Source organism: Orbicella faveolata, unplaced genomic scaffold (assembly GCF_042242905.1).
Source record: "Orbicella faveolata isolate gen_17 unplaced genomic scaffold, um_ofav_v1 contig_4, whole genome shotgun sequence".
Classification (NCBI taxonomy): domain Eukaryota; kingdom Metazoa; phylum Cnidaria; class Anthozoa; order Scleractinia; family Merulinidae; genus Orbicella; species Orbicella faveolata.
The window spans coordinates 2,817,483-2,845,000 of NW_028301569.1; the positions used below are offsets into that span (position 1 = coordinate 2,817,483).

At 39.4% G+C, this 27,518-nt stretch overlaps 2 protein-coding genes and 2 pseudogenes across 4 annotated transcripts in view; 2 read left to right on the forward strand and 2 right to left on the reverse strand.

Moving 5' to 3' along the window:
- Window positions 1-7,859: 7,859 nt before the first annotated feature.
- LOC110065162 (uncharacterized) lies at window positions 7,860-9,089 on the forward strand (annotated as a pseudogene). The gene is made up of 2 exons (XR_016203066.1): window positions 7,860-8,470; window positions 8,732-9,089. The product of XR_016203066.1 is annotated as an uncharacterized LOC110065162 (transcript).
- Window positions 9,090-9,267: 178 nt separating this feature from the next.
- On the reverse strand, window positions 9,268-14,025 carry LOC110065147 (uncharacterized; annotated as a pseudogene). Its single transcript, XR_016203065.1, has 7 exons — window positions 13,804-14,025; window positions 13,004-13,224; window positions 12,320-12,860; window positions 11,467-11,902; window positions 10,965-11,136; window positions 10,402-10,550; window positions 9,268-9,843 (listed from the first exon to the last, which is right to left on the reverse strand). The product of XR_016203065.1 is annotated as an uncharacterized LOC110065147 (transcript).
- Window positions 14,026-14,135: 110 nt separating this feature from the next.
- On the reverse strand, window positions 14,136-15,043 carry LOC110065151 (THAP domain-containing protein 2-like). The gene is made up of 2 exons (XM_020772253.2): window positions 14,563-15,043; window positions 14,136-14,265 (listed from the first exon to the last, which is right to left on the reverse strand). Exons 1-2 carry the CDS (start codon window positions 14,962-14,964, stop codon window positions 14,257-14,259), a joined length of 411 nt encoding a protein of 136 aa, XP_020627912.1. The 5' UTR covers window positions 14,965-15,043; the 3' UTR covers window positions 14,136-14,256.
- A 2,416-nt stretch (window positions 15,044-17,459) lies between these two features.
- The window catches only part of LOC110065148 (uncharacterized), a 31,205-nt gene continuing 21,146 nt past the window's right edge, over window positions 17,460-27,518 (forward strand). The window contains exons 1-3 of the mRNA XM_089275986.1: window positions 17,460-17,782; window positions 18,316-18,414; window positions 25,448-25,510. Coding sequence (XP_089132112.1) covers window positions 17,583-17,782; window positions 18,316-18,414; window positions 25,448-25,510 — 362 coding nt within the window. The 5' untranslated portion in view covers window positions 17,460-17,582. The remainder of the gene's footprint in view (window positions 17,783-18,315; window positions 18,415-25,447; window positions 25,511-27,518) is intronic.

Here is a 27,518-nt window from a genome sequence, read left to right on the forward strand (position 1 = left end):
TTTATTACGGCTTCACAGCTTTACACAGCACTTCGTTTTCACGGCTTTCGATATGCACCGTTTTACAACTCTTGCAAACAAACACGAAGAAACAACGCGAGTCACGTGACGCTACAACTACTATTGCGGGGTACCCACAGGGTACCATTACAAGTCAAGTCTGTTTGGTTTCTTGCTTAGTCTATCCGTGCGGGTGTAACGGGCTGTAACAACCTAATCTACCCACAATTCAGTAGAAATTACTTATAGGATGTACTTATGTCGTTTCCAGTTTTCCCTTATTAAATTGTCGGCGATACGGAATTACTTTAACATCGCATGGACCTGTACTGGAATGTAAGCATTCGTGTAGATGTTTACTTAGGTCTCTTTATTGACAGTCAGTAACATTTAAACGACAACCAAACTTTAACTGGATAAATATTTACTACTTTGAGTGGCGTTCAACCCTGGTTTGCTTTTAGCGTGTATAACACTTCCTTTGCGTACTGCTACTTTTCTACTGAAATTGATTAGCATATTGTAGATCTAAAACCTACATAAACGACGATTCTCATTTGAAGACGCTTTAACTTGCTAAGTAAAGTTCTACATTCTACAAAGCTAATGCAAAAAGGTCATCCTGTATTGTGAACTGTCAAACAGTTTTGCCATTTCAGGGTTGTTACGTGACAATAGACACGCACGTATACTCATCAACGACAGGAGACTAATAAAAAAAATTTGGAATTGAGAGGCACTAAAGCATCACTACCTATCTTATTTCCTTCGTCCTTTCTCCTAGCAGATTTTTGAGGTCACGCAAAGCAAGAGTGCCCTGTAACACAGCACACTATTTTCTCAGTACCGACGCCGTATCCTCACAAAAAACAAATATAGCAGAAAGCGGCGGACTTTAGGTTAAAGGAAGGATTGAAGGAACATAAAAAATTGGAATCTAATAGAACAGGCCTCTTAATATTTTAAGAGAGGCGATGACATCTCAGGCAAACCAATTGCTGATCACATTGTCACGTAACACAATTTAGGGGTGTGATTGAGGAACAAGTATTTTCACTGGCTGAAAATAGTATCTTCATCAAGGTAAACTTTATGAAAAAACTAGCAATGCGATGAAGATCCAAAGTGATCAGCCTATTGAGAATTCCAAAGCTAGGAATGAATCTGTTAATTTACGTTTTCAAGGATTTCCGTTTAATTTAATAATGTCTGCTCAGTTTATTCCGAAGCTCGAGTGAAATATTTAATCATAAAGTAAGAAACATGAACAACGTGTTACTAATATACACCGATTCTGGAATATACCATATCTCAAACTTTTTCGTGAGTGGAAATTTTGCATACGAAAATACTACAGCAAAGCAGACAAGTGTTTACTAGTGGTAGTGATACTGTAAAGTTTAACGCGACGTTCCTTGTTTAATTTAATTATAGTTGTTGTCTATGTTTTAAAGATATCCCTTTCACGTTTCACGAATTTTGTATTTCCATTGCTTGAGTGGCTATCTGTACTCGTTATAACAAAAGTATTAACTATATTGCATAAGATCCATGTCAAAAAGGATCCATCGAAGCCATAGTCAAGTTTGCTACCTTGTGAAATAGTTTGCGTGACTCTTGATAAAGTACTAGCGTTATTGAAAAAACAAACAGATTGGTGTATTGATAAGCTGAGTTGTAAAAACTTGTTTGAACTTCTTTACCTTAGAAGATTTAGTGGAAATGTATAAAATGAAAAAAATAGTCGGAACAATAGCAATTGCGCAATAACTAAAAATTGAATAATTAAGTCAGATATGTGTCAAAGTGACCTCACGGAAAATTCTCTCAACGAAACAGTTTTTACGGGCCACCTGCAATTTTTTCCAGGCAAGTAGAATAAAACACCCGCTTTTATTTGGTTATATTTATTTACTTGACTAAAATATAACAGATAGCATTTGACAAGTTCAAAGTTTGCTAATATTAGCCTTATCAGTTTAGGTCCGTAAATGTTTCAGCTTCCGAGGGTTAACAATTTTGTAAAAAAAACAACATTTTGAAACAAAATTTAGCCCCGAGTAAAGTTTAAGAGACGCCCCACAAACTGTGTAAAGGACATGTTAAGACAACGTTTGGTACGCCTATACAAGCATGTTAAACATGTGCCAAATTTCAAACCTCATGGCCGCCGCTGAAGGCCCTGTGGCCGAATTTTAAGAATGGCTGACTGTTAGGATCGAGAAACGCCGGTCAACGTCCCATTTGACAAATCGCTCATATTTTGCCCAAAGATACCCTTAGGTGACCTAATTCTAAAAATCATATTTAGAGGTTCCAGCGAATTTTTGTTTTTCAGAAATTCGCGAAAATTTGAAAGCGCGGTCAAAGTGCGGTTTTTCGTGTAATAAAATGACCGAACTAAGGTGCGAGGACGAAGCGCTGCTTAAGTCTTAAAATAAACTCAATTGACTTCAAACTTCACACAAATGTGGAACAACCACTCTAATTTATTCTTCGTTTTAAACTAATCTCAGATATGTTGATATAGTGGTTTTCCGAACCATTTTAAAAACAGCTATGAAGCGTGTGAAAAATAACGGCAAAATATAGGTCATGTTTAACAGCATAAAAAAGCATCTGGTACCTCACTTTCCGATTATTTTACTTTACAGCCTTAAAATATCATTATTAAAGATATACCATGCCAAGTTTCATGCTCGAACTCGCAGTATTTCCCTTTGTGAAAAACGAAAATCTATGTCAATGTGTTGGGCGCAAATAACACAATAATTATGCACGAACCAGAGACAAATCAATTTCAATGGCGAAAGTAAAAGGCTATCATTAATTAGAATCCCGTCAATTCACTGCTATCAGTAGAAACATAATGTCCACTGCATAAAAACTGTTTTCAGACGTTTTCGAACCATTGCGCGTTAACTTTGTTTAATTTCGTGTCCGCCGTCATGTCTAGTTTGTCATCGCGTGTATTTCCTTAATGTCAAAAACACGTGAATGGTTGTCATAACAAACGCAAAAGATTTCCTGGAACCTTAATGTTTTCGATTCACCAAAACGCTTTAAGTTCGTTAAGACACAATAATGGGTCAACTTGGAATGGTTTTTAGCATCAAGGACGTTAAAGGACTGTAAATTAATCGAGTGGAAATATCTTGAAGCAAATCAAAATCGCGCCCTTATTTTAATTTGGTAAACAGCCGATCTCCGTTCAAGTTCAAGAAGTCGAGAGGTTAATCCGGCAATGTATTACCGGTACAACAACAAAATCAAACCGAGGTCATCAAAAGTGTAAGTTTAAAAGTGTAGTGGCAAGTTCCAAATAAATTTCGCCTATATAAATTGGAAACAAGATGTGAAACGGTCTGACCCGAAACAAATAAACAAAATATTAATACGACTAATTTAACTCGAAAATGTTACAGAAAACATACCTAAAAGCCGTCGATTCCCCTCGATACCACTCCGCATTGCCTTAAAGAGCCCAAGCTTTGTGCTGTAAGAATCAGGGGCCTCATGAATCTGTATTTATTATATCGGCAACCATGCTGCCTGGCTGATATTCGAGACTCAGTAAAAGTTGTCACACAACCGTACGAGCAGCTCAGTCACTCTTTCACTGCTCTTGCGCAACTGTTCAACATTTCGCAATTGACATAAACCGACTACAAGTTTAAAGTAGTGACAGTAGATTGAAATGCGCTTGTTAAAGCTGCCCTATCGAGGAACAATTATTTCTTGTTTTTGAATGGCTCTTAGTTGTAGCTACAGTCGGGGAGGGGGGAGCCGGGGTATTCCCGGAAATTTCGGATATCTGTATGCCGTGGAAGATTACGTGGTCTCCAGCTCTTAACGCCAACACTGAAACACTAGATGATTCTCGAGGTATCACAGGGGTCACTAAGCTAAATAATTTTGAGTGTAGCTCCGCTGAGTCAATTAACCGTTGGCGCGCATATTGCATTGACCGTGGACAGGTGGAAAAACAGTTAAACCGGAAAAGCCTGTTGCACATTGTAATTTAGCGTTGTCCAACACGCAGTCGGTCTGGTTGTAATGTTAATCGTATTTGAGAGAATCTCAAGTTTTCTTTCGACGTACTGGGGTGACATACTACTAGATGGGCGTGGCCGGGAGCCACGAGTCAAGTCAGTCAACTCGCCATGCTTAACCGATAAGAGTGACTGCGACCTTAACATCAGTGCCATTTTCAACGGGTGTGACCGAGGAAGCGTCTGCTGAGGTTTCCATAGATAGTAACCATGCACGGTAGGGGTGTATTGATGTCTTCAAGGCCGCTGCATTCGTGTCTTTTATAGGCTGTCTACTTTAGAGAGGCACTTGTCGCTGGAGAAATGTACTCAGTCCCTGGAAAGCTATTTCCAAAGCCAAAATGTGCTACAAACCTTGCTTGGAGCAAGGTTTGGCGCTTAACTCAAAGCCACAATAGGTCACCAGGAAGCCCTCGTTGTTTTAAAAAAGGTTTGGGCTCTCAGGGCAGTCAGTGACAAGCAGCAATCGTATCTTATGGCAAAATTCCGCGTTGGTCAAACGACAGGCCGAAAGGTTGACGCCGAACTGGTGGCGCGGGAATGCGCAGTGCCCAGGATCCTTATAATATTCGTCTTTTTCAGGTGCTAGTTTTTCTCTCACCTAAGTGCCGCAATGCGCCAAAGTGATCCTGATGAGATGCATGTTCAGGCATCTGAAGAGGAGAGAAATTTTAGTCAGGCAAAGGAAGTTGTAGAAATACTCCAGCTCCAGCATCCTTTGGTACACGACCAGCAAGACTCCTGTGCCTTGGCGATGGAGGGTGACCTAAAGAACCTGAAACTGTGTATGCTACTGTGCGGATGCGCAGACATGGGACTAGATATACCTCTCCCACTCGTGCGCGGAAAAGCTCCAAACTCGGCCCTTCTGAAGTATTTTACTAACAACTGCACTTGGCGGAAGTATTCTTAGGAACTGCCGGTGTTTGGCTTCTTCGGTATTTAGCAAACACCTCTTACGGAGGGGGGGCGGAGGGGGGAGGATCGTTAAATTTTTGTAGAGAAGGGGAGGGAGTAGAGGAGGAAGGCACTTAAGAGGAAAGACTAACGGCCGAACCGTCTCGACCTCGTTCCCAGGGTCTCTCATCTCACCACCCCCCTCGAGCGAACTCAGAATCAGTTCATTAGAATAACACAGAGGCCTATTAGGGTAAAACATAGGGACAATCTGCAGTCCTTCCACTAGTGGCTCACTATCACTCTTCTCGGTTAAGCATGGCAAATTGACTGACTTGACTCGTGGCTCCCGGCCACGCCCATCTAGTAGTATGTCACCCCAGTATGTGTCGAAAGAAAACTTGAGATTCTCTCAAATACTATTAACATTACAACCAGACCGACTGCGTGTTGGACAACGCTAAATTACAATGTGCAACAGGCTTTTCCGGTTTAACTGTTTTTCCACCTGTCCACGGTCAATGCAATATGCGCGCCAACGGTTAATTGACTCAGCGGAGCTACACTCAAAATTATTCAGCTTAGTTCCCCCTGTGATACTTCGAGAATCATCTAGTGTTTCAGTGTTGGCGTTAAGAGCTGGAGACCACGTAATCTTCCACGGCATACAGATATCCGAAATTTCCGGGAATACCCCGGCTCCCCCCTCCCCGACTGTAGCTACAACTAAGAGCCATTCAAAAACAAGAAATAATTGTTCCTCGATAGGACAGCTTTAACAAGGGCATTTCAATCTACTGTCACTACTTTAAACTTGTAGTCGGTTTATGTAAATTGCGAAATGTTGAGCATTTGCGCAAGAGCAGTGAAAGCGTGACTGGGCTGCTCGTACGGTTGTGTGACAACTTTTACTGAGTCTCGAATATCAGCCAGGCAGCATGGTTGCCGATATAATAAATACAGATTCATGAGGCCCCTGATTCTTACAGCACAAAGCTTGGGCTCTTTAAGGCAATGCGGAGTGGTATCGAGGGGAATCGACGGCTTTTAGGTATGTTTTCTGTAACATTTTCGAGTTAAATTAGTCGTATTAATATTTTGTTTATTTGTTTCGGGTCAGACCGTTTCACATCTTGTTTCCAATTTATATAGGCGAAATTTATTTGGAACTTGCCACTACACTTTTAAACTTACACTTTTGATGACCTCGGTTTGATTTTGTTGTTGTACCGGTAAACATTGCCGGATTAACCTCTCGACTTCTTGAACTTGAACGGAGATCGGCTGTTTACCAAATTAAAATAAGAGCGTGATTTTGATTTGCTTCAAGATATTTCCACTCGATTAATTTACAGTCCTTTAACGTCCTTGATGCTAAAAACCATTCCAAGTTGACCCATTATTGTGTCTTAACGAACTTAAAGCGTTTTGGTGAATCGAAAACATTAAGGTTCCAGGAAATCTCTTGCGTTTGTTATGACAACCATTCACGTGTTTTTGACATTAAGGAAATACACGCGATGACAAACTAGACATGACGGCGGACACGAAATTAAACAAAGTTAACGCGCAATGGTTCGAAAACGTCTGAAAACAGTTTTTATGCAGTGGACATTATGTTTCTACTGATAGCAGTGAATTGACGGGATTCTAATTAATGATAGCCTTTTACTTTCGCCATTGAAATTGATTTGTCTCTGGTTCGTGCATAATTATTGTGTTATTTGCGCCCAACACATTGACATAGATTTTCGTTTTTCACAAAGGGAAATACTGCGAGTTCGAGCATGAAACTTGGCATGGTATATCTTTAATAATGATATTTTAAGGCTGTAAAGTAAAATAATCGGAAAGTGAGGTACCAGATGCTTTTTTATGCTGTTAAACATGACTTATATTTTGCCGTTATTTTTCACACGCTTCATAGCTGTTTTTAAAATGGTTCGGAAAACCACTATATCAACATATCTGAGATTAGTTTAAAACGAAGAATAAATTAGAGTGGTTGTTCCACATTTGTGTGAAGTTTGAAGTCAATTGAGTTTATTTTAAGACTTAAGCAGCGCTTCGTCCTCGCACCTTAGTTCGGTCATTTTATTACACGAAAAACCGCACTTTGACCGCGCTTTCAAATTTTCGCGAATTTCTGAAAAATAAAAATTCGCTGGAACCTTTAAATATGATTTTTAGAATTAGATCACGTAAGGGTATCTTTGGGCAAAATATGAGCGATTTGTCAAATGGGACATCGACCGGCGTTTCTCGATCCTAACAGTCAGCCATTCTTAAAGTTTTGCAAATTTCGAAGAAAAGAAAAGGAAATCGAACCTTTTGATGTCATTTCCGAAAACAGTTAGCCAAATGGGTTCTTTTGGTGAAATAAGAAAAAATTCGTTATTTCGCTTCTGTCGGCCGATTCTCGATATTTTCGGATTTACGCTCTTAAATTCCTGTCCACGAACCGAGCAATGGCCTCGTCAAACCGCCTCAGTCGACCTTGGCATGTTTCTCCAGCTCGTGTTCGCTTAACAAACCAGAAAGTCCGCTCATTTGGTTTTGCATGTGCCCCAAACAACAATAGAATGGACGTAAATAAAATCCAAAACACGGCGAAAGATGTCATCTCCGAGGTCCTCGATAAATCTATCGTGTTCACGCGCTGTTTTCACCAATTGTACAAACTTTAAACCCCTGTGCACAAAAAGGTATGTGCCGGCCAATGGTCGAGGGAACTAGTGTAAAGATTTCTTTCTACCGTTTTTAGTTTGGCTTTACTTTTTCACCATAAACCGGGCGCTATACGAAACTTTTTGAAAACGCCGCCATTTTTTCGAGGTTTGTTATGGCGCCCAGGCCGTTCGCGTTAGCGCGAGCCATGAGATCTTGCACATGCGCAGACGTTATTCAGCCCTGTTGCGACGGTCTTCGTGACGTAATTTTGTGTACACGCAAGTTGCAGAACGTGTGAGGCTGAGAGGCGAGTCAGTCGTAAGCAAGTGCCACTCTGCTAATTCTATAGATTATAGAACGCTTTTCTGCGAAATGTCCAGCGATTCCGAAGAAGGTACCATTTCTGAGTCTTCTGGGGACTCGAGTGACCAAGTCGATTGAGGAGAAGGAATTGAGGTGGTTGGCAATGTCGAACCGTATGAAGACGAACCTGTGGCAAGTGACGATGGCGACCATGAAGACGAGGAAGACGAAGTAGATGCCGATGGATTAACTCCAGCAGTTTTAGAGGCGAGATTCGAGCGGCAAATAGCAATTTGTTTTAGGTGCGAATGTCAACACTGCAGCGACCTTCAATTAGTTAGTGCTCTCGAGTTTCGTTGCTGTCGTGAAGTTCTTGTCGCGAGGGCAAAGCTAACTTTCGATGGATCAATTGAAAGATTGAGTTGCCTCACCCAACACGAGGACTACGAGGCCCTTACCAACAGAACTGTTCTGTTGCAAGTTGCACCCTTCTTGCGGGATAAGAATGGAAGAAGCTACAGGCGACGAACTGACGTGACTGAAAACGAGTATGTATTGTTGAATTGCGATTATGACTTTTTCTTCATTTTTGCACTAAAAACTTCCAACACACTACACTCTGTTAGCATTTACGTACACTGCTGACGTGACTACAATTTATTGATCTCTGCGGTTACCATCTCTGCGAGCATTTTTGTCTTCATTGGCCGCTGCACTTCTCACTTCTAAACGAACATGAGAGGTTGAAGGTTTGGACATATCACTTTGCACATCGTCATATTAATTGTAGCCCTGTTTTGCATTGATAGGTTCGTAAGAAGTGTTGCTTACAGATGGCTTGTACGGTGGATGTGTGGATATATGGGCTGGGATAACATAAGACCATTACCAGCTTGTGTCTATTATAACCTGAGGACCAAGTATCCATCACACAACTCAAGAGGATATGCCACTTCTCAGGAACGAGAATAGACTGTGCCTCCTTTTCCTATGAAGAATTTTTGTGAAATTCGTGCAAAATATCAATCATTCCTACAAGTACACAGAAATAGTGCCAAGTTTCCTTCACTATAGTCATACCCATAACTGACTGATGTGTGGTACATCTATTCATGTAGGTCATGTGTATGACTCATGTCGAGAGAACATTAAAATTCATTGCAAGCAGTTTGTGTCCCTCATTTCACTCTATCTTCTGTTTCTGCTGCATTGTTACATTTTCAAAATTTATTTAATCACTCCTCATGGTTTATTTTATTTTTAATGAAATGAATTCTAAAAACAACAAGAATTCCCCTACCTTCTCTTTAGGAAAGGCAAGTGACACAGTTTGAGACAAAATAAATTTTGCAGTAATATAGATAATGCCAGTTTATTTGAATGTAATAATACAGCATAACATTGCGGTTAGTTCCATAACATCTTTACATACATACTGACACATATTATTGTGAGATTAATTTCCTGTGTTGTCCTCAACTATCTCCCAGACTGGGATAAATTCCTTTTCCAAACAATGTTGGTAGAATTCAAAGTGGTACCAACCTTTTTTCAAGGCTCTCTTATATACAGTGTACAATAAAACTGTAATGAAAAATACTTATGTTCATTACAAGGTAACTTGCACAAAAAATAAGCATGTTCTAAGTTTTCATATAGCCCAGAGTGAGATAATTTTATTTGTAAATGTAGGCTCGCACAAACAACTCATGGAAACTGTTCAGTGCACAGAATATAAAACTACAACATAAACTTCAGCAAACAATCAGTATGTGTGTTCATTGACGCTTTTTCTTTCCTTTTGAACGCCCTCGTGCAGGCTGTTTTGACTTCCTGCTAACTCGTGTTTTCCTAGAAGCCTTGGACTGTGAAGTCGGTTGTGCTTGTTGCATTCTCTCCTGCAATACATTCTGTTCTTCACCTGCAGAGACAGAATTACAACTTGATGTTAACTTACCAAAATAAAAATAACACCAGTTCTATTTGTTTTTCTTTTTTCTCTTATATTCAGTATCAGAACTTAAACAGGAAATAGAACTCCAACTGGTAATTTGTGTAAATCAATATACATTGTACATGGGGATAGATTTTACCAGCTGGGAATAGCTTAGTGCTGATCTTCTGCCTTTCTTTGTAGGACTTTACTGCCTCTGGTTTACTTGCTCTGTTAGGAAGTTGAGATGTTAGGGTTTCAGGAGCCTTGGACGCGAATCTGTCAAATGTCTCCTTCAATGTAGCCTTGGGCAAGCTGAACAGTAATTTCTTCAGTTCCTCCACATAGTCTGCAATCAGAGTGACGTTGATTTTCATTTTCAGTTAATGGATCCAGACACTTGACTGTATCTAAAACCTTTACATGATTTCCATAAAATGGTTTCATAATACTGGTATATCCTCTCAAGTATTGATCAAATGGAACTTCCAATTGTGTACTCAGGCTGCAAAACTTAAACCTAATAGAATATACCAAGGTACTTACCATAGGTGGGTGGAGAAGCAACATCACGCACAACTTCCTCCCCAAGTTTGAACTTGGGGTAAGATACTTTATAGTAGTTTTCACCATTCTTTCCAGCCTGTGCCTCTCTTTGTACATTTTCGTTGAAATGAAGACTTGCCAGAATATGTCTAGAAGGGAAAGGGGGAAAATAAACAAAACCATCAAGTCGAATGGTAACTTATGGACCTAGTCAATTAACATGTACACTGCACAGGATGTTTAATACAGCTTGGATGAAATTGGTACCTCTGTCCTGGTCTGAGGACAGGTGAAAGTGGACGTGGGTAACAATTTTATCCAATGTGTTGTGTAATGCAGATGGCCCTATAGTTGCAACTTCAAATTTTTAACAGCCATGTAATGATCATGGGGATGGTAGCGGTGGCATAAATATTCTATGTATTAAAAGCCTAATACATGTACATGAAGTCCACATGCCCAGCTTCTGAGCAAAATAACCTGCAATCAAATCGGTGTCATTGCATCACCAAGTCTAATCTATTTCGCTTTGTTACCATTTGTATTCAACCATCTTGGCTCACCTACAAAATGTTCCTAACCAGGAAAAACAAATCATCTTCGGATGCCAGTGGCTAAGTGTAGCATGGAAACCTTCTAGGCTGCTTGTTTGGGCATCTGAAGAAAGCTTCTTGATATCACTAACAAGAGTCTTGTTTGTCAACAAGGTTTGGAGCTTCTCATAAGCCACTGTGCCTGTACAAGGTAAAAAATCAAAACAAACTCTGTGAAACACTCACCTTATATGTGAGATGTTGCAGAAAATACATGGGCACTTTTAATGATGAATCAAATAAGAAAACAAAGCCAGACAGCAATCAACTAATTCTATAAATCTATAGAATCTGTAGAATTTCCATGCACATAATCACAAATGCATAACTATGTGTACAAGTATCAATGATACAGCTCTAAACATGTATTTCATGAAAATTCCTACAGTACTGTACAGTGTAGTAAGAGTACTGTTTGTTCAGCATACCACAAAATTCTACAGGAGAGAAGTAACAACAAATTGGAAATTACCAACTTTGATCCATTTGCGTCATTCAAGATCTCCATGATTGCACTCTGTGTACAGGGGATCAGGATGGTTTTTGTGTTTGTTTGCCACACGTCACAGGAAGGAATGCCACTTAGCAGAAATGAGCGATCCAAACCCTGGTTTGGAAGAGGTAGCGCACCAGTATAGATGTTTCCTAATCCCTCTTATCCAACTGCTGATCACCTCACACCCATTCTCTTTACTTGCCTTGAGCAGCTTCTTGGTAATTGTTCTTGCCACATGCCAAATGTCGAAGTAATGGTTCGTGCTTGGACAAGACTCACGGATCCATTTTGCAATGCTTTGATGTCAGTCAGAGATAAATACAGGGATGGATAGACCAAGCCGCTTGAGGAACTGAAATGACCTCTTGCATCCTTCCAACTCCATCTGCTGACTTCCACCAGTCTCATTAGCCTAGGAAAGACAAATGAAAAATATATTGTATTTTCCGAACACTACGCAAGAGAAACAATACATGAATTTAAGTAACAAAAACATATAACAATTTATTAGTGAAGCATATGTTGTGGTTCAGATTTTTCCTTGGTTTAAAATTTTTCAAACCAGTTAGACTTTTATTGTCTTTTGTTCTTGACTATGCTAATCAAAACAAGAGCGAAAACAAACAAAAAGAAAAATCAATACCAGTTTGAAAAATTTCAAACCATGGAAAAAGTTGAGCCACAACATAAACAATTTTCAAAAACTGAAATTTGAAATGATCTCATGCATTCTTATTGACTGGATTTACAGTGAATGTGGACTGGTATGTAATGTATAGCCTACTCAAGAGCCCAGAACTAAACAAAAATACATGTATAATCCTCTGACCTGGACTACTTCAAAATGCACAATTTTCACGTTTGTTGTGCACAGCATGGTGTAGGCACCGTATTTGGCAGAATGACCCATAGAATCAAACCTTCCATCACCTGTCCAAACAACCTCCTTCAACTTCTTCAGTTTGTCTACAAGCTTAGCTCGGTAAGACTCCCAGTAATGAAGTATAGTAGGAAAGATAAACTGGCGTTGATGTCTGAAATAGGTCCTTGCAGAATAAACAGAAACACCCATGTGACGAAATATAAGCAAAACTTTGCTTATTGGAGCACCTGCCATTAATATGGCGAAACTGAGCAGCACATTTCCACCTGGATATTTTCCCATCACAAGGGGCTGAGATTTCCATTCAAAGACATCTTTACATTTAAGGCAGTGTTGGGTCACAGTGACCATAGTCCCATGACACTTCATTGACACAGGTGGTGCAGCTTCCTTACACTTGAAGCAGAACAAGGTGAAGATGTTCATGAGCATTCCATAGAAAACAATAAACTTTGGTTGACTGTATTCTGGCATACTGGGATCAACCCTGAAAAAGAGACAATCAAGGAAACAATTACAACATGTACATGTATCACTGCATACTACATAGTGACATTCACTGTGATACATTGTGCAAAGTGTACAGTGTGTCTTTCAATAATATTGAAATAACTCTTGTTGTTCTCCCACCTGACATCACCTGTGAACAGCTCCTCTGCATCCTCATCACACTCACTTTCAGTGGTACTCTCTTCCATGGCAGCATATGTGTAATCCTCTTCCTGTTCTTCTGGTTCTTCTGCACTACTGTCACAATCAGCTATGGGCTCTGTGTCCACTGGTGGATCAGTTTCATTTGGTTGGGGCTCTTCAGTGTCCTCTTCAGTGTCCTCTTCAGTTTCAAGGACTCTCTAAAATATAATGAAATTCCCAGTAACTAAAAAAATCCTATGATCCAATTAGAATACACCAAATTACACATTACACAAGTAAGGATTACAGAAGTTGTAAGGTGCATGCTAAATATATGTGTATGTTGCACCCATGTCAAACAAAATTTATTTGGCAAATAGTTAATAGTGTGTGTAATTCAGACATTTCCTTAAAAATTTGCACGTCAAACAAAGTTTGGTCATTCATCCAACATGATATCAGATAGAAAAAAGTGACTTTAGGCTAAGGCTTAGCAACCATATTTGAACCGAAGCAACTTTAAATTGATACCAGATACAAGCTGGAGATCTGTGTACAGGTGACTATTACCTTGTAGCCAAAAACTAAACAAAATTTCAAACCAGTTTGATTTTTCTTTTTCCTTGCTTGGCATAATAAAATTATTATTATTACTATTATTATATGGAACAATGGAAAATGAAAAAAAAGATGGCTTGGAAAATTTTACACGGAGTAACATTTTGGAATGTATTCAAACTTTCCACATACAGTACGTCTGCTCCAAATATTCATTGTGAAGCATATATTTTACTCACACTTTGCAGTTCTCTAATGGTTTGCTTCAGTTCAGCAACTCTTTTTCGTAGACGGCGGTTGCCCTTTTTAGCACCACGCAATTTTTTTGATTGAGCAATGCATTCCTTGCACTTCACCCTGGCAGTGGCTGGGGTTGAAAATGGTGTAGAGCTAGCTGTACTGGTTGATGCTAGTTCACTGTCACATGGGGGGCTTGAAAAATCAGCATCAGGAAGGGACATAGTGGTTGTCACAGTGATTGACTCTCCTCCAGTAGGAAAACATGTTGAAATTGTGCTGATGGTGGTAGTAGGGCTGGTACTAACAGAAGAAGCAGTGCTGATGTTTAGAGGAGAGGCTGTAATATACGTAGATGTGCTGGTGAAACGGCATGTAGTGGCTGTGCTAGTTGAAACAGAATCGTCCTTCTTTGCACGCTTATAAGCACCAGGTTCACTTTCTGCTAGTGCGCTTCATTTTAGCTACGTGAATAAAAAAAAAACAAACAAAAAAAAAAACGAGGATCAAAGGCTGGTAATTATGCAAGCTCAGGTTTTGTAATTGTATTCATAAAATATAAAGACAACCACGTTGTGATAAGAAGGAACATTCCAGTTCATACACGGAAAATGTCCAAAATACGTTGCTTGCGAGTAATACCGTCAAAATATTGATATCATCCCAATACAGAAACCACTCTATTACCTGACCGGAAAAATTTACGAATAAGCAGCGAGAAGTACGTAAGAGATAATTAAGCTTATGTTTAGTTCACTTACATGTACTTGGCGTTTTCTTCGTTCCGTGAGAGTATCTGTTCTTTCGGGAACAACTGAATCCCTCGTAGGAATGGATCCTCGAATCAAAACTTTATTCTGTTTTGAGTGTTTGCCAAGATCAAGGGAGATCTTCCGCGTATAGCACGACTCTTCGAAGTGCGCTGAACACAACGATGTGTACTTGGTGACACTGGACTCGTGAAAATCGGCACGATGCCTTTGGACGAATTTCACCCACTTATTTTGCACAACCGGATCCTTTGGAAACTGATGCATGCTGATTCCAACAGTATGAGAATTGTTCTTACAACTCGTATTATTCGGCGCTCCAGCAACGCAGTATCTTCCCCCTCTTTTCTTTTTACCGGAGCAAGCCTCACTGTTCGCCGCACTGTCGTCCATGTTGGTTTCGATGCTTGTCCACGACTTTACGTCACACGAGAAAGTCACGTGACGTTTTGGCCGCGCGGAACAAAGGACAATTTCGTTCGCAGATAGCGCGTATTTTGAACCAAAAAAAAGGTTTGAAAATGTTTCTTCCTGGTTTGAAGGATAAAATCGTTTTTTATACATACCAGGCTAAGAAACAATGGGGAAAAAAATTTCATGTCATATGCACTTTAAGATTGTTTAGTTGAAGCAATAGATCGTCATTAACCGCCAGCTTTGATTTTTCGTGATTCCCTTGCCTACCTTTGATGGCGATCTGCAAAGTAGCCCCATCACCCAGACACACCTTAAAGCTCGTATCGGCTCGTTTTTGGAACTTAGCAGTCACTGCAAGCACAACATTCCCATGCTACTTTTTGCAGAGAAGGTATTATGTTAGACACGGATGTAATCCAAAAATTTAAAGAGAAAGTTTTAGTCCTTGGGATTTGATGCTGAAGACGACATTTACTTTCAAAAATAACAAAAACAAAAAAACTGCAGTTATGAACGCATCATATTCTTTTTCTTTTCTTGGTAAAATTGGGCTAATTACGCGGGCTACACCACTTTCACCTCTTGCCCTCTCACCGCCCCCCCCCCCCCCCCCACCCTCCATCGTACTCTACCTTGCATCTTTCCTGTGTCGTTAAATTCAGCCCCATTCATTTTTTGAAGATTTGTTTAAACGAACAGGCCGGTTGGAACGAAAGAGAGATCACAATTTGTTGAATATCATGGAAAGCGGTCAACCCCTCGATAAAATTTGTTCAGAGCGTACAGACTTTCTTTTAATTTATTCAAGACAAATTTTATTGAATTCAAACCACGGGGAAAAACGCATTTAAGTTACGTTAATGTTGTTATTAATGAGAGACCCATTGCACTGGCAAATGAAACGGTCTTTCTTGGAGTAGTTTTAGATGAAACCTCAACTTGGTGAGTCTCACTTATCTAGCCTAGTAAATAAAACTTCTAAATCCATAGTAATAATTTTGAGATGTAGTTTTTTTCTTTCAAAATCTGCTTTCCGTATGCGAAATAATTCAATGATACCTCCATGCCTTAACCATTGTACTCTAGTTTGGGGATCTACTTACAAAACAAACGTCCCACGAATTGTAATTTTGCAACACGGTGTCATTAGTATTGTTGCCAAGTCCTATTATAATGCTCACACTGAACCTATTTTTAAGAATGTAACTTTCTTAAACATATATGATATAAAAATCACAGCCCAAGAATACATTTAAGCGAAAGTGTAGGCTTTAGCATAAAACCACGCTCCATGTGTGACGCAAACGCATCGTCAACGCAAATATATGTTGAGAAGTGTGAAGCAGGTGCAAAGAACGAAAGATGTACGGCTACATTTCATTTTTTTTTTATTCCAGCTAGCCTCACTTTGCATATGACCGGTGGGCCTGGAATTTGAATTGACCCAGAAATTTTAGAGTCAGGTATTAGAAGAAGAAAATTTAGTATTGTCTTTATTTTTGATCGCTGCAACAAAGATAAAGACTATTATCGTGTCGTTTCAGTAGGTCAACTCGGTTTTTACTGCTTTCGAACTGCGGGCGCAGTCACCGTATGCAAGGCACCTGCTTCGCTTTACAATATCCACATATATGAAGTGAGCACAAATGTACAAGACAAGTCCAAGAAAATAAAAAACAAAAAATAACAATAAAATAGAAATCAATTCCTTGCACATAAACTCATGCTAGTACAGAAATGATTTTCTTTACATAAATGAAGCTCCAGTGCGATAATCAGTTCAAGTGTACACTCCAACGCAGACGCTCTTTGAGCTGGTCACGCAATCTTTCCTCAAAAAGCGGGTGCTCGTCACGCACGCCATCCATGTTAGGGAGGAGTGTGTGACGAGGCATAAGAAGACTATGAACGTCTGTGTCGAACGGAGAGGGTACATATACTTCAGGGGTAACAAAAATAAATTGACGCATTTGAAACAAATGGTGAACACTCTGTTTCAATGAGTAACCAAGAATGTGCCTACTGCGGTAGCTGTAAGAAAGAATATTTTGAACAGTGCAAATTCAGGAAGTGCTTTCGTAAGTTCGCTACGCTTTCTCCGAAAGTCGTTGTAATGAGTATCGCGGTTAGATTTCGAGATTAGGCAAAGGTACCGAACGCTATAAAGACGCCGTGTACTTTTGTGAACGCTCGACAATAAATCAAAACACTTTTATGGTTCTTCGGCAGCTGAGAAAGGTCACAATTATTTTGCCCTCGAAGGAGCTTGCCCATATCACAATTAGCATAATGAAAGTATTGAAAGCTAACTTCCTTTCGTCTTGGTGATTTGGCGTGGTGAAAGCTAAGTATTACCAATGTTTATGCTGCGATTCAATCGGAAACCGTTGAACAATTTGCCCTAAAACAATAAAGGCAGACTTAAATTGCGTAAACGAAATTTTACGACCACGTGATTTATTTCCGGTCTTTCTTAGAATTATAAAACAACAACATGTATATCAAATTAATCATCGTCAAGGCCAAAGGGTTTTTTGAAAGCGTCGTACATTTCAGTTTGCTCTGCGTATGGCAGTTTGCAGTAATTGTGAACAATGACGGATAACCAAGAAGAAACGCAAGGGCAAGCAAGGAAGGAGGTCATTCAAGCAAAACTTCTCCGGGATGTTATCGACGTACTAAAAGGCAACCGGGAAGCTTTGTGTGACCTACCAGAAATGCTTGAACAATTAATTGAGATGCCTGAAACGATTCCCAGAGTGGAAAAGGCAAAAGACACGTTGGGTGAATGCAGGTAGAAAACTTTAAGTCTTTATGCTTCAATCACGGCTCCAAAAGCTGATAGCGGCAATCTGTAACTGAAATGAGTGCGTTGATTTAGACGCTTACTTCTTCGTCTTGAGGGGCGATTTCAATGCTAATTGTGTTGTCGCTTTGCGACTTTTGCAGCTTACACAACCTTGTAAGAAAAGCTCTGCAGAGTTACACCGCTGAATCATTTATTATAAACTTTATCGCTTTTTCATTGGCGACCCTTACTATGCGAACGTGGAACATACTGACTGTAAATTCGATGTTAGTGATTATTTCAATACATGTACAAGTAGGCAGCAAGTGTAGGGTTTTCGCGGAAACTCAAGGTGCAATTGACACGTGACGTCTAAGTCTTATCAGATTTTGGTCAGTTTGCGTACATGCTTCACCTACCATTTCCTCAAGCTTAAGGTGGTCTCTTCTGCAATACAGTACTCAGTTCACCAAGTGATTTACTTACCACATACTTACAAGATAAGTTTATACAATTATTATTATTGTGTATCCTAACAGAAGTGAAGAAGACAAGGTGATACTCGCACGGAGGGAGAAAGAAGACTTGGATAAAAGAGTCAAATTTCTATTAAAAGATAACGATGTAAAAGCAGAAAGGTTGGTAATTATGCATCCATTCATTACATGGGTTATTTTCTTTAGGCTGTTCTTAAGTAACAAATGCGCAAGTGTGGGATGGTAAACACAACAATAGTCAGTGTTAATTTATTCTAAACCACGTTGCACACCTAACTGTCTTTTTACCTCAACCCAGGCTGCCTCTTGTGGAGGCAGCGCGGCCGAGTGGTCTAGGGCGCTGGTGTGTAATCCGGAGGTCCCAGATTCAAGCCCTCCACCCTGCCACTAGCGGGATTTGTTTCTCGGTAGTCCCTGGTTCAAATCCTCGGTCACGCTTTGTAAATAGCCAACTGGTCTGCCTCCTGCCAGTTGGGATTTTTATCTATGTTACGTTAATTGAAATATTTGTTTCCTTTGTTTCAGTGGCATGCCTGTAAATAAGTTAAGCTTAGCGCTTGTATAGCTAAGTGCATGTCCACTATAAATATGATTTACATTTACATGTTGCTTAGAAGGCGGTAGGGAAAACAAAAAAAGAAATAAACATGGCTTATTGACCAAACGTGATTTAACAATGCCAAGAGTCAAGATAGCTGGATATTGGCCAAGATCTTTTTGCGGGCTTAAGGACCAACAAGCAGTAGATGTCCATAAACGAACCAAAGTAAGCCATATCAAACAGTGCTTGACCACAAGCTTGGTCAATAAAGAATTTATTATATGGTACACATCACACCATTTTATTGCGGTATAGAGCGGTCAGTTCAAGAGCAACGAGAGTAGTAGACATATATTATTGTTGTATTTGTCAGGATTATAACATTGGAGAAAACTATCGAAGAGCACAAGGCAGAAATATTAGCTCTAAGAAACACTCAAAGTGCAAGCATGTCCAAGGATGAGAGATAATAACAGATTTGTTATCATGCTTAGACAAAAAGGATTAGTTTCAGCTCAGCCACATGCGCAGTTAAGATTTATAGCAAGGATGGGGTTTGGCAGCAAAGTAGGAACTACCAAAACTATGAAATGTTAAAATATTAACAAAGCGTGTTCTAGGAACAGAACATCACTGAAATATCGTTTTTTTTGGTGGGGCTTCAATTTTTGCTTCATTTTGAGCATAATACATGTAGGTAATTCTTAGTTATTACCTAACTGCCGGCCTTATCACAGTCTTAATCTGTATCGTGGCAGTATCTACTAGTTACTTGTCTCAGCTTCGCTCAGCTCACCTCCCCTCACCAGTACCTTAGTTTATGGTAACCGCACCTCACCTTACCTCCATTTAATTATCTTATTTTGTCTTATTACCATTCCTTACCTCATCTCACCTCACCTTACCCACAAGGAGCCTTTACGTCCATGTAGAATATGAAGAAAAGATAAACTTACCTTTATCGATCTTGGATTGTGTTTTGTCAGCCATTGGAATTTTAAATACGAGTCAGCCAGAACGAGGTCTGGAGCAGAATTTTAGAAATTGGAAATTCTCGGAAGGTCCTATCGCCCGCCGCTCCGAGCGATTTCCATAACATTTGGGTTCCAGACCTTGCATTGGCTGACCATGTATTTTCAATCAAAGTGGTCGCCACGAAACGAAAGGCACGATCAATGAAGGTAAATTTATATCTTATTTATTATTCTAAACGTATGAGAAGGCTTCCTGTGTCTACCCTACCTAATCTCATCATACCTTACCGATTAGAGCCAATTAGCGGACTTTAACAATGCTGGGATTTTTTTATTTTTTATTTTTGAAAAGGCGCACATATCCACAGAAGCCTCTTTTCGTAATATCCATTTTTCTTGACAGATTGTTGGAGAAAGACAAGAATCTGCAAAAGTTGACTAATACACTTCAGGATAGGCACGTTATATATTATTATTTCAGGGTGACAGGATGTCTCTTAGGAAATATAATCTATTTGTGTTCAATTTGCCCGCACATTACTATCCTACAGTCGACCTTCGATATCTCGAACTCTCGCTAACTTGAAGCTCGCGCTAACTCGAACCAAAATCGATTTCCTCAGAATTTCCGTTACACATTTATTGTAATCTTACCCTCGGTAAATCGAACCTCCCGCTAACTCGAAGCAATTTGCGTTTCACTTCAGGTCATTTTCTATACGATTTTGCAATGCCCATTACGCTGGAATTATGTTTTTCGATACGTCAAAAACCCCCCAAACAATCAGCGCTGTAGTCCAAAACACTGAAAATTTTTGTCGAAATAGTAAAACGTGTAGCAGTAGCCTAACGTTATTCTCTTTGAAACCAGCAAAGTTCGCGGCATCTAGACCTGCTGCTTTGCTTTGATTTGTCCCGTTTCGTGTTACGTCTCGTTGTGATTTATACAGTCATTTAGCAATGTACTGAGCCAGTATCTAGATCTGCTGCTTTGTTTGATTTGTCCCGTTTCGTGTTACGTCTCGTTGTGATTTATACAGTCATTTAGCGATGTACTGAGCCATTTTCACAGGACATCTTAACCCTCGGACGTACAGCTAGCTAGTACCCCACCGTGGTACAAGGGGGGGGGGGGGGAGGGAAGGTGGATGGAGCCCCCCTCTGGATTTTCGTTCCGTTAAGGCAGAGCGAAATAAATTTACATTGATTAGATAGCCTTGAGCCTGCTCAACAAGATGATACCATTTTTGTTGGTTATGACGTCATATGACGTCACTTGACCCGCCATCTTGAGTCCGCCATCTTGGATTTTACCATTTGCTTAAAAAGTCGAGAAATAACGAAAATCAAGCCACAATGCTTATGAAATTTACAAATTCAAGAATTTCTGCAATTTGACGGAGAAAAATGGAAAAAACTACAGAATTATCTCAAAAAAAGTCGATTTTTGGCCAGACCTACATGAAATTTGATGGTTACCATGGCAACGTCAAAGATGATTGACACACAATTGACCTATCCAAATTTCCACAGAGAATGAAGGAACAACTGCTGAAAGTGTAAGCCCCATAGAGTACATTGTCTTTTCAAAACTTTGGATTTGTTTGTATTTATTTTTGTTTTTCTTTTGCGATTGCCCGTTCCGAAGTTTTTCATTGCCCTTTTCCTTTCGTTTTTCTCGGCCCTTTTACACTCGCTACCTTTTGCATTTCATATTCTTTCTGGCTGTTGTAAAAAGTTGGGTGTTAATTATGGACAAAGCCTGGAAATGGGACCTTGATCAATTATAGGTATGATGGGCCATTTTACCACCATTTTTGCACCAAAACTGATATTTCGGCAGCTAAAAACGGTTCTTTCCATTGAAACTCTTGGTCTTCGGCCATCGTAGCTTGATTAAACATAGGCACGCAAGGCGTGCAAGAGTTATTTTTTTTGTGTGAAGGGCCGGAGATAGAAGCATTCATGGAGCTGTTTACAGCAATGATTTGGTTAATTTGACAAGTGTTTTTGGTTGCAATGTACAGCAAGAAAGAAACTGGGAATTTATGATGTACATGCGATGTTACATCGGTCATGGTAAGATAGCTAAATAGTAAGCCATAAAATGTTTGACTGAACAAACTACAGTAATCTGACACGTCTCCAGATTAATGTAGATACCATCTTATTTTCTAACAGGCAATTTTATTCGTTCTTTGATACGACCCGCACTGTGATTGGTGTGACACGCGCACATTGCATAACTCCCTCACTCACCGATCACATAGCTCTTCCAACTCCCAAGAGAAATTTTTGCTCAAAAATACTCAAGTTGATTAAGAGACTTTTTCGCATTTTATAGGAGTCGTAAGTTTACCCTTTTTACACAACACAACTTCACCGAAAATAAAAAGAAAGAGAAAAAACCTCTCTGACACGTTGAAAGTCTGATTTAATTAAATTGCACTTTAACTTGGTGCCACGCAGTCTTGAAAGAACATTTGAACAGTTTTCATACTTTTTACCCTTTAAAAATATCGGACTGAAATTAATGTCATCAAATAAAACTATTAAACTGCTACTGAAGAGACGTAAAAACCATCCAGAAATGAAAGCTTCTTTTTTGTTTAATATCCTGGAAACAATAGCCGATAACTTGTTAGCTCTAATTGAATTTACTCCCATATAAAAAACAAAAGTGTTAAGTTACCATTTGTTACTAAAGATAGCAAACATCTCATGGGAAAGAGTGGTGACGATTCGTCAGCTCTAATTGAATCTACTCCCTTGTGAAAAACAAGAGTGTCAAATTACACTTTGTAACTAAAAATAAAAATATCTCGTTATATTTTCACGCAACAAGAACAAAACAATCGTTACCCGCACTTACTATTGTAAACGTTAGAACCGTTTCAAATCTAAATAGTCTCGTCTCCTAAAACATGTCCTAAGAACTAGAAGCGACGATTTGTGACCTCTAATTGAATTTACGCCTTGTGAAAAACAAAAGTATCAAGTTACCTTTGTAACTAAAAATGAAAATATCCCGTTCCATTTGCATACTACTAACTCATGAACCGTTTCAAACCTCAAGGCTCATCTCGTTCATAACTAAAATCCTCAGCCTAACCTACAGAAAATGTCGAAGTAAACCCAATATATGAATACTTCCTCCTCTTTTATAGAAGAATGAATATGGCCGTTCTGATCTCTATCGGGATCAAATCTTCTCACATACCATTTACCTTTACAACAAGAAATTTGATTGGCTATTTATAGTAGATCCAATCTGACTGGTGTGAAATACATACATCTCTCACTCACTCACTCACTCACTCACTCACTCACTCACTCACTCACTCACTCACTCACTCACTCACTCACTCACTCACTCACTCACTCACTCACTCACTCACTCACTCACTCACTCACTCATCCATTGACCCGTCCATAACATACCCGACGCGCCGACTAAGAAGTATTTTTTTGACAAAAAAAACAAAAAAACAAAAAAACAAAAATCAGGAGCCATAATCGGGGACGGAGACCGTAAGCGCGTGCCATTTCTAGTATTGGGGCTGTCCTTATGATATATGGGACAATTTTTCTATTTTTACAACAAATTGCGCCATCCCTTGCGGCGTACATGTTGCGAGGATTTTTGCGGATGTAGCGCGGGGAAATGGCGTCCGAAGTTCCCGAAATGTTTGATGCTTTTGGCCCACAACTCAATACTTTCATGTCTGTTGGAATTTTGCTTCAGTGTTTTCGTCGTAAGTTGCTCCAGTTTGAGTGAAGTAAGACAGTGTCAAATTTAGTTATGTGTCGCTTTATATCACTGACCAAGTTGTGTTCCGCAGCTTTTTTTACAAAGGCTCCACATTACTCCACACTAAGTTTCACATATGTTGAAGATTAACAGCTTTTCCAAAACACAGCAAAAAACTAGTTGGATATATTTGGACATAGCAGCGTTTCAGGACTTCAAGGTTTCCCTCCTCTTGCCACACGCTTCCGATGATTTCACCAGAGTCTATTTCGACCGAACAGTAAAAAAAAAAAATAACTGCAAGTTTGAAATTCGTCTGAATCGTAAGCAACGTGCGATGTTTTATTAAGGCCCAATGAGTGACAATAAAGTTTATGGCTGTAGATGCTGCTCAGCTTTGTTTGTGTAAAAATCCAATAAACTGACTGTTGGCGATGAATAAGAGCGCCCGCCGATACGTGGTTTGTACAGTCAGTAAAACATGACAAATTGGACTTCCCCACTTTTGAGTGAAAACGTACATCGAACTCATGTATCTCTAGCTTTTAAATATGTTTAAGGTTGATAAATGTTTGAGAGAATATTAAAAGCTTAGCTGAAAATATGTGAATACAGCAGAAATAATCAGCTTTCTTTAATCAACTCGAATAGTCACGGTACTCGAATAAAGATTTCGATTTTGTTCGTTGAGTTATCAAAACTCCTTGTCTATTTTATTTTCGTAGTTTAAAATTTCACTATGTTAAAGAAACACTCATGATGTTAGTAGCCTTTTGGCGTTGGTGAAAATTGTTGCAGCATCTCGGCACAAAAGAAAGCGAAAGAAATCTTGTCAAGATTTGTTGACAATTGAAAACACCGACTCGGACTTGAAAGTACACGCGCTGCACTATGCAAATGAGCTACTTGTACGCGTCAGACTTTCCTTTCAAAAGCTTTTACAAACTCGCCAAACAAACAGAAACAATAAGATACTATCAAAACAGGGTTTGGTTATAATTAAGCATTGTTTGGGAAACTCACAAATTAACTCGATACTAGAGTAAGGAGTTTTCTAACAAAACTTTTCTTTATAGAACAAGCGCAAAAGCTTACTCGTACAATCAGCGCGAGCATTCATTCACAGCGCGAAATCGAAGTCATGTTTTCGACCCTGAAAAACTTACCTTTTCCATTAGCTCAGAGCATAAAACTACATATAAGAGCCCTGGTTCTTATTCCCTGCCTTATTCCCTGCCATCGCTGTGAAAAATCTGCAAGAGAATCTCGCAACTCTCACCATTTGATCACACAACGTGACAACATCCACGCGAGAGCCCCCGACATGTGCGTGGGCCCGCGCGGATATATGACGTAAGGATGGCGCAATTTGTTCTAAAAATAGAAAAAAATGTCCCATATCATAGGTGCGCGCGGATCCCAAGACTTACGGTCTCCGTCCCCGATTATGGCTCCTGTAAAAATATACCACAAACAGCGGTGACAAAAACATGTTTTGAAACTTAACCTTTGAAACTACAAACTGAGCAAATAAAAAAAGGATAGGAAGGTTTCTTTCAGAGGCACTGTAAGAACTAAATTCAACATTTTATCACAATCTTTGAGCTCAAATTTGGGCGCTACTTTGAATTTCATCTGAGCGAAACGTGACGTCACACTGGTACTGATGAGCCAATAGACCACCTTCGTGCGGCTATTTACCTCTCTGTCAAAACAAGTCTTCGTGCAAAACTGATTGTTACAAAAATACATTTCATCTGTAAGTTTATTTTCATGCAAATCAAACTCATTTTCATAAGAAAAGTCTTGCACGTGGACTCATTTTGAAACGGAGGCAAAAGGCAACTCGAAAATTGCCTTTTCGACACTCTGCAAAACGTTATCCACTGGTTGATTTTTCCTTTATAGAAACAACGATCTCGTTCGAGATATTACAGCCAAGGAAGCGGAACTTAAGGATCAAGCAAGGAGGTAAAATTAAAGATGTCCATGTTTGAAGTAAACGTAGCGCGTTTATACGTCCATTTAATTTGCTATTTTGTAATTTAGGTTTAATGTAGCTTCCCTTGCACCTTGGAGATTATAAATCATATTCTTTTTTCAAGAGATGTTCCTGTTACTAGTAATACAATGGTGAATGCAATTAATATACCTGTAGTGTCATTCTTACCAAGATATAGGATATAAAACAATTCTTACACAAACAAGATATAAAATAATTTGTACACAAACAAAATGTAAACAAAAGTCGTAAAGCTCGATCGCGTACATAAGACCATTTCTTCTGATATTTAGTAGAAAGTCGTCCTTCAAGCCTGTTATTAAAACGGCAAATTTCTGTTCAGTTCTTTTAAATATTAGTTTAGAAATTAGCAATTATGTGTCACGTGCCAATACAATCTTTGTAATAACATTCTCACGCATGCTCTCTTTAAGAAATAGAAAACATGTACCGTGTTTCTATCGAGTTATAGAAACCCGAGTGGAAGTTTGGGAAAACGAGAAATGCCGCAGGCGAGTGTTTCCACAGCCTTTTCGAGTTCTCCCAAACTTTCACGAGTGTTTCTATAACTCGATAGAAACACAGAGAACATGTTTTCTATCTCTTTTAGAAAACACCGCGACGTAAAAAAGGAAAACAACTTGTTAACTTTGATTATCAAAATGTAAATTCTCTTTGCTCGCGCCATCATTACGTCAACAGCTCGTGCTAGTTCTGTGTTTCTATCGAGTTTTATATAATAACCCAAGTTATTCTCGCATTTTGATTGGTTCTCGCCTATTTAACAAATAAAGAAGCCTCGACTGTGCTCTGTTCTGTTGTAAAGCACGCAGGAAGCGGTAGAGCACGAAAGAAGTGTAGGGGAAAACACGAGACGTAGTCGAGTGTTTTTCCCTACTTCTTGAGTGCTCTACCGCTTCCTAAGTGCTTTACAACAGAACAGAGCACAGTCGAGGCTTCTTTATTGGTTTTATGATAAAGAATCAGATAATTTCCCCACGCATTCGGCTGAATTTTCAAACCAAACTTTATTTTCCAAACGAGCAAAAGTGGCATCAGCCGTGCACTGTTCTCTGATAAAGCACGCTAAAATAAGCCAATCACAATCCTTGTTAGAATTGTTCAAATAATTTGATTGGCTAACGAAGCGACAGCTGTCAATCACAAACTGGACTTCAGCTAAGCTTTCAGTTTCGAGAAGTTTGAGCGGCTTTCGAGAGAAGAATGATGCCTTCAAAGTTCGCTTTTAAGTTAATTTTTAAATACGGATCTCAAGGCAGGTAAAGGTTTATAGTCCAGAGGAATCCGGCTGTATTGTGGCCCATGAAAACGAGCACTTTTCCAGTGGAAATTACGAAACGCGGAGCTCAAAGCTTGTGGATGAAAATGCGAAATGCCGGGTTGAATTTGAAAGGAGCTACAGTTATTTACGGCTTGTAGCCGCATGCAGCAAGATTGCCCGAACTAGCGTAAAAGTTAGAAAGACTTAACGACTCCCACTGGTTCTACTTCGAGCACAGAAGAGAATATCAGAACAAGTTTTGCACTGACCACTCGTCGGTTTACTTCGCTGAGATGACCGGAGAACGAGCGTTACTACACTGCATGTAAGTGCTGTTTGAGCAAATGAGCATTCTTAATTGTAAATTTACAAAAATAAAGCTTCTCATCATAAACAGAGACAGTTCAATTGTTTTCTGTCGCTGTTTTACTTCTTAGTATAATTTCTGCCTTCGTAACAAAATTAATGTCTTTATCGAAGCACTGTTTAGGTTGAGAATTTGTGTATTTCGCTACAGTTGTACATGTTTTTGTCGGCAGGAATCTAGCAAAACTTGTTATTTTAGTACAGTTTTAACACTACTGTTGCTAAAAATGGTCTCTGTGAGCCATATTTACTGCAGAAAAATAGCTCGCTTCTAGTGCGTTTGTCTGAGTCACAGGGGATGTTTAATTTGGGTCAAATTTGTCAAAATT